The sequence below is a fragment of the Odontesthes bonariensis genome, chromosome 23, assembly GCF_027942865.1.
Source record: "Odontesthes bonariensis isolate fOdoBon6 chromosome 23, fOdoBon6.hap1, whole genome shotgun sequence".
Classification (NCBI taxonomy): domain Eukaryota; kingdom Metazoa; phylum Chordata; class Actinopteri; order Atheriniformes; family Atherinopsidae; genus Odontesthes; species Odontesthes bonariensis.
Genome location: NC_134528.1, coordinates 471,791 through 482,539, shown reverse-complemented (window position 1 = coordinate 482,539; position 10,749 = coordinate 471,791). Strand labels below are relative to the sequence as shown.

General features: G+C 50.1%; 1 protein-coding gene across 2 annotated transcripts; it reads right to left on the bottom strand.

Moving 5' to 3' along the window:
- Positions 1 to 721: 721 nt before the first annotated feature.
- On the bottom strand, positions 722 to 8,991 carry LOC142374609 (uncharacterized). 2 transcript variants are annotated; one of them, XM_075458372.1, is made up of 5 exons: positions 8,620 to 8,991; positions 6,521 to 6,680; positions 6,337 to 6,419; positions 4,662 to 4,761; positions 722 to 2,150 (listed from the first exon to the last, which is right to left on the bottom strand). In XM_075458372.1, the coding sequence occupies exons 1-5, from the start codon at positions 8,797 to 8,799 to the stop codon at positions 1,174 to 1,176; spliced, it is 1,500 nt and encodes a 499-aa protein (XP_075314487.1). In that variant the 5' UTR covers positions 8,800 to 8,991; the 3' UTR covers positions 722 to 1,173. The 2 variants fall into 2 exon arrangements, with proteins under 2 accessions (XP_075314487.1, XP_075314488.1); XM_075458373.1 differs by having other exon boundaries at positions 6,361 to 6,419.
- Positions 8,992 to 10,749: the final 1,758 nt, after the last annotated feature.

The window sequence follows — 10,749 nt, the reverse complement described above, 5'->3', positions numbered from 1 at the left end:
GATGGAGCAAAGATGGAGCAAAGATGGAGCAAAGATGGAACAAAGATGGAGCAAAGATGGAGCAAAGATGGAGCAAAGATGGAGCAAAGATGGAACAAAGATGGAGCAAAGATGGAGCAAAGATGGAGCAAAGATGAAACAAAGATGGAGCAAAGATGGAACAAAGATGGAGCAAAGATGGAGCAAAGATGGAGCAAAGATGGAACAAAAATGAAACAAAGATGGAACAAAAATGAAACAAAGATGGAACAAAAATGAAACAAAGATGGAGCAAAGATGGAGCAAAGATGGAGCAAAGATGGAACAAAGATGGAGCAAAGATGGAGCAAAGATGAAACAAAGATGGAGCAAAGATGGAGCAGCAACCTGAAAGCTTCTCGTTCCCACCACCTGTAAACAGCAGAGCTGGGTTACAGCTCTGAGCTTTCAAACCAGATCCCGTCCATGAAGGTAAATGTAGCTCAACTCAGATCAGAACCGCAGATGTTCCACTGTGTGACTAAAGTAAACTGTTGTTTCTGTGATTTAAACTATAAATGTTTCTCATCAGCATCTTTTCATGATAAAATCTTGAATGGATTCAGTTTCATGTCGTCACAGATTATAGAAACTGATGCCGACTTATTCATCAATGAAAAAAATGAATGTTGTTTATCATGTGACTGAACATCAGGGCTAAAAACAGTGTACTGTTCCTTTAAGTCACAGCTGGACAGATGTGCTCCTTCAACAGAATATTTTATTTCCCAAAAATGAAAAATGGCATTTATAAAATTAAAGAATACATTTACAGGAAGGCTCATGATCAATGGCTGAAGGTTCAGACCAATCAGAGGCTCTGAACGGGGTGATGTCACAGCGGGCAGGAACAGTGCGAACTGTGAGCTAAGGATCAGAAGAGCAGAGGCCCCGCCTCCTTCAGAATGTCTGAGCTCTGATTGGTCCAACAGGTAGGCTTCCCGTCCGCCCCACCCGGGAACCTGAGCGATGGCGGCTACGCCTGACCACGGCAGCTCCGAGCCAGGTGTAGCCGCGGTTGTAGCCGCGGTCAGGCGTAACCGCGGTATTAGCCACCATCAGGCGTAGCCGCGGTCGTAGCGGTGGTTGTAGCCGCGGTCAAGCATTTCGGTCGTAGCCGCCATCATGCATAGCTGGCGTCAGGCGTAGCCGCCATCAGGCGTAGCCGCACTTGTGCAGCTTGAGGTTGCGCTGGTCGGCGTATCTCTTGCCGCACTTGTCGCAGATGTACTGCTTGCCGCCGGCGTGCACGTGTCTCTTGTGCGTCCTCAGGTGGCTGCCCTGGCTGAAGGTCTTGCCGCACACGTCGCAGGCGTACGGCTTCTCTCCGGTGTGCACGCGCACGTGCAGCTTGAGGCTGTTGGCGTTGTTGAACTTCTTGTCGCAGGCGCCGCAGTGGAACGGCCTCTCGGAGGAGTGCGTGCGGCCGTGCGAGATCAGGCTGCTCTGCTGGCTGAACGTCTTGCCGCACTCGCGGCAGCTGAAGGGCCGCTCGCCGGTGTGGATCCGGCGGTGGATCTTCAGGTTCACCGCCTGCCGGAAGCTTTTCCCGCAGAGGTCGCAGCTGAACGGCCGCACGCCGCTGTGCGTGCGCTGGTGGTTGCGCAGGTTGACGGCGTGCCGGAAGCTCTTGGGGCACTGCTCGCAGTGGAAGGGCTTCTGCCCGCTGTGGATCAGCTGGTGCGCCTTCAGCGTGACGGCGCGCGTGAAGCCCTTCCCGCACACGCTGCAGACGAAGACCTTCAGGCCCGTGTGGGTGACGGCGTGGCGCTGCAGGTTCTGCAGCACGTTGAAGCGGCGGCCGCACACGTCGCAGGCGTGCGGCTTCTCCCCGGTGTGGATGATGGCGTGCGTCTTCAGCTGCGCCGGCTTGGCGAAGCGCTTCCCGCACTGCGGACACTGGAAGGGCCGCTCGCCGCTGTGCGTGTGGGCGTGGCTCTGCAGGCTGTGGCGCTGGCGGAAGGCCCGGCCGCAGACGCCGCACGGGAACGGCGTCTCGGCCGCGTGGACCAGGCGATGCGACTTCAAGTCGCTATGCGAGGAGAAGGACTTCCAGGAGGCGTTCTGAGGGTCCAACTCTGGCGGGCCGGACACCTCGGGCGGCGACGGCGGAGCGGCTTCAGCACGGGCTCCTGCAAGAGGATAAAACTGGGTTTAACTGGTCAGAACTGGGTTTAACTGGTCAGAACTGGGTTTAACTGGGATTTAAAAGGGTTTAACTGGTCAGAACTTGGTTTAACTGGTCAGAACTGGGGTTTAACTGGTGTTTTAACTGGGTTTTAACTGTGGTTTAAAAGGTTTTTAACTGTGGTTTAACTGGGTTTAAAAGGGTTTTAACTGTGGTTTAAAAGGGTTTTAACTGGGTTTTAACTGTGGTTTAACTGGGTTTAACTGGTCAGAACTGGGGTTTAACTGGGGTTTAACTGGGTTTAACTGGTCAGAACTGGGGTTAACTGGGGTTAACTGTTTTTAACGGGGTTTAACGGGGGTTTACCTGGGTTTAACTGTGGTTTAACTGGGTTTAACTGGTCAGAACTGGGGTTTAACTGGGGTTTAACTGGGGTTAACTGGGTTTAACTGGTCAGAACTGGGTTTAACTGGGGTTTAACGGGGTTTAACGGGGGTTTACCTGGGGTTTACCTGGGTTTAACTGGGTTTTAACTGTGGTTTAACTGGGTTTAACTGGTCAGAACTGGGGTTTAACTGGGGTTAACTGGGTTTAACTGGTCAGAACTGGGTTTAACTGGTCAGAACTGGGTTTAACTGGGGTTAACTGGGGTTTAACTGGGGTTTAACTGTTTTTAACGGGGTTTAACGGGGGTTTACCTGGGGTTTACCTGGGGTTAAACTGGGTTTAACTGGGGTTACCTGGGGTTTAACTGGGGTTTAACTGTTTTTAACTGTTTTTAACGGGGTTTAACGGGGGTTTACCTGGGTTTAACTGTGGTTTAACTGGGTTTAACTGGTCAGAACTGGGGTTTAACTGGGGTTAACTGGGTTTAACTGGTCAGAACTGGGTTTAACTGGTCAGAACTGGGTTTAACTGGGGTTTAACTGTTTTTAACGGGGTTTAACGGGGGTTTACCTGGGGTTTACCTGGGGTTAAACTGGGTTTAACTGGGGTTACCTGGGGTTTAACTGGGGTTTAACTGTTTTTAACTGTTTTTAACGGGGTTTAACGGGGGTTTACCTGGGGTTTAACTGTTTTTAACTGTTTTTAACGGGGTTTAACGGGGGTTTACCTGGGGTTTAACTGGGGTTTAACTGGGTTTAACTGAGGTTACCTGGGGTTTAACTGTTTTTAACGGGGTTTAACGGGGGTTTACCTGGGGTTTAACTGGGTTTAACTGGGGTTTACCTGGGGTTTAACTGGGGTTTAACTGGGGTTTACCTGGGGTTTAACTGGGGTTTAACTGGGGTTTAACTGGGTTTAACTGGGGTTTACCTGGTCAGAACTGGGGGTTAACTGGGTTTAACTGGTCAGAACTGGGTTTAACTGGTCAGAACTGGGTTTAACTGGGGTTAACTGGGGTTTAACTGGGTTTAACTGGGGTTTACCTGGGGTTTAACTGGGTTTAACTGGGGTTTACCTGGGGTTTAACTGGGGTTTAACTGTTTTTAACGGGGTTTAACGGGGGTTTACCTGGGGTTACCTGGGGTTTAACTGTTTTTAACTGTTTTTAACGGGGTTTAACTGGGGTTTAACTGGGTTTAACTGGGGTTTACCTGGGTTTAACTGGGGTTTAAAGGTTGAGTAGGGGCTCTTTTTCTGGAACATTTTTTTTACATATTGCTTGAAATACTCTTCACACCCCCATTGCAACCAATTAATTAAAAGTTTTGACACAAAAATGAAAAGTTTTAGTGGCCTCTAGAACGTACAATCTAGGAAAAACAGTATCCAATCATACTGAACGGACCGTTCACAATGATTGGATACTGATGCGTCTATCAAACTGCAATCTGCCCCTCCCCCCCCCTCCTCCCCCCTGTGCGCGTACCCTGCTCCGTGAACGAAGCTTGGCAGGAAGCTAAACTAGAGCCAGCTTGGCTAGCACCTAGCATTATTAAACGTATAGTTAGCATATACTAAATACGGCAACGATCGATGCTTGCTGTCAGAACAGCGCTCGTGCACCTTCGTGCTCGTTCATGTACTTTAGAGGCGTGGCTTCGGGGGGAAAGTGAAGAAAAGGGTTGGGACTTTTTACCGGTGTATTTTCAAAATGCAGCTTCGCTGGACTCAAAATCCAGGATCTCCTACCCTACCTTTAACTGGGTTTAACTGGGGTTTAACTGGGTTTAAATGGGTTTTAACTGGGGTTGAACTGGGGTTGAACTGGGGTTTAACTGGGGTTTAAATGGGTTTAAATGGGGTTGAACTGGGGTTGAACTGGGGTTGAACTGGGGTTTAACTGGGTTTAAATGGGGTTTAACTGGGGTTTAAATGGGGTTTAAATGGGTTTTAACTGGGGTTGAACTGGGGTTGAACTGGGGTTTAACTGGGTTTAACTGGGGTTTAACTGGGTTTAACTGACCAGAACTGGGTTTAACTGGGGTTTAACTGGGGTTTAACTGGGGTTTAACTGGGTTTAACTGGGGTTTAACTGGGGTTTAACTGGGGTTTAACTGGGGCTGCTCACTGTCTGCGATGGCTCCCAGGTCGATGTGTCCGTGCTTGTCTTTCACGGTGACCGCCGGCACAAACGGCGCCTCCTCCACCTCCTCTTCCTCCATCTTGGTCTGCGGTGGCGATCCAACATCAGGGCGGAGTTTGATTACAGAGTTCAGATTAAGATCAGAATTATTGGTCATACATAAACACGAAATTTGTCCTCCGCTTTTAACCATCCAGGTTGGCACCTGTTGAACATTCACAGGGTGGCACACTCAGAGAGACAGATGCCAACCTGGAGCGGTGGGCAGCAGGGGGTACGGTGCCTTGCTCAAGGGCACCTCGGCCGTAACAAGGAGGTGGACTGACACCCCTCCAGCTGCCAACCTTCCAGTTATTGGCCGACCAACTCTAACCACCGAACCACGGGCGCCCCTAACAGCAACAAATGACCTGAGGTCATGTGATCTGTCCCTGAGGTCATGTGATCTGTCCCTGAGGTCATGTGATCGGTCCCTGAGGTCACGTGATCTGTCCCTGAGGTCACGTGATCTGTCCCTGAGGTCACGTGATCTGTCCCTGAGGTCACGTGATCTGTCCCTGAGGTCACGTGATCTGTTCTGAGGTCATGTGATCTGTTAGGAGGTCATGTGATCTGTTCTGAGGTCATGTGATCTGTCCCTGAGGTCATGTGATCTGTCCCTGAGGTCACGTGACCTGTTAGGAGGTCATGTGATCTGTTCTGAGGTCATGTGATCTGTCCTGAGGTCACGTGATCTGTTAGGAGGTCATGTGATCTGTTAGGAGGTCATGTGATCTGTTCTGAGGTCATGTGATCGGTCCCTGAGGTCACGTGATCTGTCCCTGAGGTCATGTGATCTGTCCCTGAGGTCACGTGATCTGTCCCTGAGGTCACGTGATCTGTCCCTGAGGTCACGTGATCTGTTAGGAGGTCATGTGATCTGTTAGGAGGTCATGTGATCTGTTCTGAGGTCATGTGATCGGTCCCTGAGGTCACATGATCTGTCCCTGAGGTCATGTGATCTGTCCCTGAGGTCATGTGATCGGTCCCTGAGGTCATGTGATCTGTCCCTGAGGTCATGTGATCTGTCCTGAGGTCACGTGATCTGTCCCTGAGGTCACGTGATCTGTCCCTGAGGTCACGTGATCTGTCCCTGAGGTCACGTGATCTGTTAGGAGGTCACGTGATCTGTTAGGAGGTCATGTGATCTGTTAGGAGGTCATGTGATCTGTTCTGAGGTCATGTGATCTGTCCCTGAGGTCATGTGATCTGTCCCTGAGGTCATGTGATCTGTCCCTGAGGTCACGTGATCTGTCCCTGAGGTCACGTGATCGGTCCCTGAGGTCACGTGATCTGTCCTGAGGTCACGTGATCTGTCCTGAGGTCATGTGATCTGTCCCTGAGGTCACGTGATCTGTCCTGAGGTCATGTGATCTGTCCCTGAGGTCATGTGATCTGTCCCTGAGGTCATGTGATCTGTCCCTGAGGTCATGTGATCAGCATATAACATAAATAAAAACAGTTTGCACCCCATCGGACCCCTGAGGCTGTTTCAGAAGAACATTCTCCAACGTGCACAGAAAAAACTTCTGAACCACCTCTGATTCTGTCCATGATCTGGTTTTGATGGACAGAATCAGAGGTGGTTCATACCACAGTATTGGTAGGTCCATGAACGCACCACAGAGACAGGTGGGAGCCTCACCTGGGGCGGCAGGTGTGCGTCGCAGCTCTGATGTCGGACTCCATAGGAGTGCTCCAGCTCTGAGGGACAGAATCACAGTTAGCATGATGTCACAGTTAGCATGACGTCGCACTCTGCCTCCTGCGGTGCGGGGGAAGCTGGGGGCGGGGCCTGTACCTACCTACGTCAGCTGTGTTGAGGATGTTGAGGACTCTTGTGTGCGGCTTCCTCCCGCTCCGCCCCGCCTGCATCTCCACCAGCAGCCGCGCCTCATCCACGATGTTCAGGATCCTCCCCAGAGCCTCGTTCCCCAGAGTCTCCATGACGGAGGCGAACTGCTCCTGAGGGCACGAGTGGAGCGCTAACAGGTGCAGCGCTAACAGGTGCAATGCTAACAGGTGCAGCGCTAACAGGTGCAGCGCTAACAGGTGCAATGCTAACAGGTGCAGCGCTAACAGGTGCAGCGCTAACAGGTGCAGCATTAACAGGTGCAACGCTAACAGGTGCAGCATTAACAGGTGCAACGCTAACAGGTGCAGCATTAACAGATGCAGCGCTAACAGGTGCAGCATTAACAGGTGCAACGCTAACAGGTGCAGCATTAACAGGTGCAGCGCTAACAGATGCAGCATTAACAGGTGCAGCGCTAACAGGTGCAGCATTAACAGATGCAGCGCTAACAGGTGCAGCATTAACAGGTGCAGCGCTAACAGGTGCAGCGCTAACAGGTGCAGCATTAACAGGTGCAGCGCTAACAGGTGCAGCATTAACAGGTGCAGCGCTAACAGGTGCAGCATTAACAGATGCAGCGCTAACAGGTGCAGCATTAACAGGTGCAGCGCTAACAGGTGCAGCATTAACAGGTGCAGCGCTAACAGGTGCAGCATTAACAGGTGCAGCGCTAACAGGTGCAGCATTAACAGGTGCAGCGCTAACAGGTGCAGCATTAACAGATGCAACGCTAACAGGTGCAGCGCTAACAGGTGCAGCATTAACAGGTGCAGCGCTAACAGGTGCAGCATTAACAGGTGCAGCGCTAACAGGTGCAGCGCTAACAGGTGCAGCATTAACAGGTGCAACGCTAACAGGTGCAGCATTAACAGATGCAGCGCTAACAGGTGCGACGCTAACAGGTGCAGCATTAACAGGTGCAACGCTAACAGGTGCAGCGCTAACAGGTGCAACGCTAACAGGTGCGACGCTAACAGGTGCAGCATTAACAGGTGCAACGCTAACAGGTGCAACGCTAACAGGTGCAGCGCTAACAGGTGCAGCGCTAACAGGTGCAACGCTAACAGGTGCAGCGCTAACAGGTGCAACGCTAACAGGTGCAGCGCTAACAGGTGCAACGCTAACAGGTGCAGCGCTAACAGGTGCAGCATTAACAGGTGCAACGCTAACAGGTGCAGCATTAACAGGTGCAACGCTAACAGGTGCAACGCTAACAGGTGCAGCGCTAACAGGTGCAACGCTAACAGCGCTGCGACAGCGACGTGTTACTTTTTTTTTTTTTCTGTAACGAGGGCACTGCAAAAAAGGAATTTCCCGCAAGGGATTAATAAAGTAATTCTGATTCTGATTTAGCGCCACATTCAACAACAAAACAGAACAAAACAAAACCCGGTAAAAGTAAGGAGAGAAGAAAAACTAGGGGCCACGGCCCTCAGTTCCTGGAACCATTTCAGCTCCTTCTCCTCAGCTGGGTCTGTTCTGGGTTCCACAGGAACACATCTGACGGGGGTGTTTGGTGGTCGGTAGCCCTTGGTGAGCTCTTCCAGCCTCCATGTTAGACGCCCCATGTGATCGTCCATGATTAATATCACCATCATGCAGACCATGAACACAGTGGCCTCCCTGCTCTCCATGTTAGCTTCTTGGTGCTGTTTTTTCTTCTCTCCTTACCTTTACCGGGTTTTGTTTTGTTGTTGAATGTGGCGCTAAAGTAACACGTCGCTGTCGCAGGCATCAGTCCCTATTAGGTCCGACTCATGGGAATGCAGACTGAAACAGATCCGCTGGAGAAGGACAGTTCTTAGAACGGCTCTGTCCGAAAGCGGCTAATGCTGCTGTAGGACTTTAAGTTTATTGTGTTTCCTTTTCTTTGTTTGTTATGAAATAGTGTTCTTCAGTGGACACACTTGGGAATCATCGTTACCTTTCAGGATGCAACAACAACAACAATAACAACAACAATAATAATAATAAAGCCCCTTTTCAGGACGCGCTATAAATCCAGCTTCAGCCGCCGGAAACCGGAGCTGCCGCCCCCGCGCTGCTCACCGTCTTATCCCGCCTCACCGCCGGCTCTCTGCCAGGTTGTGGCGGCTCCTCTCCGGGGTCTCCGGTTCCGGAGGTCGGGCCGTCCTCCACCAACTTCTTCAGCTCCGCCACGGCAGCGTGGACCAGAGACTCCATGACGGTGGCCAGCTGGGTGTGCAGGGGGGCCGCGGAAGAGCTCATCCTGCGGGCGGAGCGGCCGCCGGACCCGGGCTGACGGCTGTGGGTAACCGGCTGGAGGTCCCGCTGCCCCGCGGAACATCAGCGGAGCACCGGGGGCTCCGACAAAGACAAAAACACCGCCACCGGAGCAGGACTTCAGCTCGGGACAACACACCGCTCACACACACCTGCCGGAAGTGTCCCCTGATCATGCTCCGACCGGAACCACAACTTCCGGTGGAAAAAGATTCCGCTTCCGGCGCATTGTTGATTAAAGTCCAGAAAACATCTTCAGGTTTTTATAGGGCTCGGGCACACGCGTTGCATTCTGGGATATGGTCGCCATATTGGAGGCACAATCTATCGTAAACAAACCGAGGCAAGACAGAGATCAAGGAACAAACAGTGAGAGAAAAGTGAGAGAAAAGCATGTTAAAATGGAAGAAAGGATGTGGGATATACCGGGATACATTACAGAAGGAAGCCAGAGATCGGTACAGAAGATTGGCGTTATAAACGGACTGGACCCTTATGAAATACCGAGCAAGGAATGGATTGTCGACGAAGATTTACTGCCTAAGTTCACCCTTTCGGACATAATTGCGTATATAGTATGTGGTGTCAGTGCTTATACTTTGCAACAGTTTCAATTATAATGACACTTTACACTTTTGTCATGTACTCTACTTGTAAATAAATAATGAAACACACACACTTGGCTGTATCTCAAAGCATATTTATTTCAGACGACTTCAACTTTGCACAACACTCCTGCTCATGGTGGTCAGAGTACAACATACAGACACAATCTTGTCAAAGAATGTTTTGTCTTCACCTTCGCATGGCAAAACTATGTTGATAGGTACTTTTGCTGACAAAAAGGTGTTTCTGACAGTTCCAATCGCCCTTTCCATGTGAATTTGGAGATGGGGAATTTTCCTTGTATTTTCCACATTAAATTAAGATTAAGATCAGATTTATTGTCATGTATACATGCATACACACGAAATTTGTCCTCTGCTTTTAACCCATTGAGACGTCCCTTGCTTCCAACTGACAGTGTCCTCTTGTGAAGGCGGGGATCTTTACCTCAGCACACAAAAGTCTGTAACTTACCAGAATGAAAATGCAGAGAACACACTCTCATCGACACCGGGATTGAGTGGAAAGTTATGCTTGGTTGTCTTACAGCAGCGATCCATGCTAGTCGACGACGCTTTGTTATCTCGGACACTTGGTCTCCGTGGGTGCGCCTCCAAGCAGGAAACCGGTAAAAAGATAAACCATTTACGATTTCCCCCCCATTCCTGTCACGGCTTACGCTATTGCACCCCACGACACAGCAACGTGCGACCATAGTGGCAAAGACAATAAGTAAAATAGATAAACCAACGAAGAAAGTTCCGAGACCAGGCGGGAGTACGTCTGCGCGCAGTGGAAAACAATGTAAACAAAACAGTTCTGAGCCTCCAGTATGGCCGCCGCTCACGTAGTGACGTCACGTGCCCGAGCCCTATTAGAAAATGTAAAATAATAATTCGAACCATTTTAAGAAAAACGGTTTAAAAATCAAAGTGAATTTATTTCTGTAAATGTGTTGAAATCTAGTTTTATTTAGAATTCTTTTGGATGATTTTCAGACCGGAAGTTCATTCTCAGTTAAAGTAGACCTCCACTGTCAGACCCAGGCTGTGTTCGAAACCGCCTACTACATACTTGAAAACGGCATACTCATCGATCTGACAGTATGCAGAGCGTTTACACACAGTGCACTTCACTCCTGCCCGAGCCGAAATCAGCCGGCCTGAAAAGCTGATTTCGCTTAAGCTATAAACTCTGTAAATATATAACTTTAGCAACATTTGAAACATTTTCAGGCAAGAAAGTAGTCATTTAGACCCCCAAGGTGTTGAAAATCTGACAAAATACCGGCTATTTACAATTTTGTTCCCACGAATTCGCCGCTAGTAA

Coding starts and splice junctions, on each gene's coding strand:
- LOC142374609 (XM_075458372.1), bottom strand. CDS start 8,799: ATGAGCTCTTCCGCGGCCCCCCTGCACACCCAGCTGGCCACCGTCATG. Junction 6,681..8,619: donor CGGTGAGGCGGGATAAGACG/GTGAGCAGCGCG, acceptor TCGTGCCCTCAG/GAGCAGTTCGCCTCCGTCAT. Junction 2,151..4,661: donor CCTGGGAGCCATCGCAGACA/GTGAGCAGCCCC, acceptor ATCCTCTTGCAG/GAGCCCGTGCTGAAGCCGCT.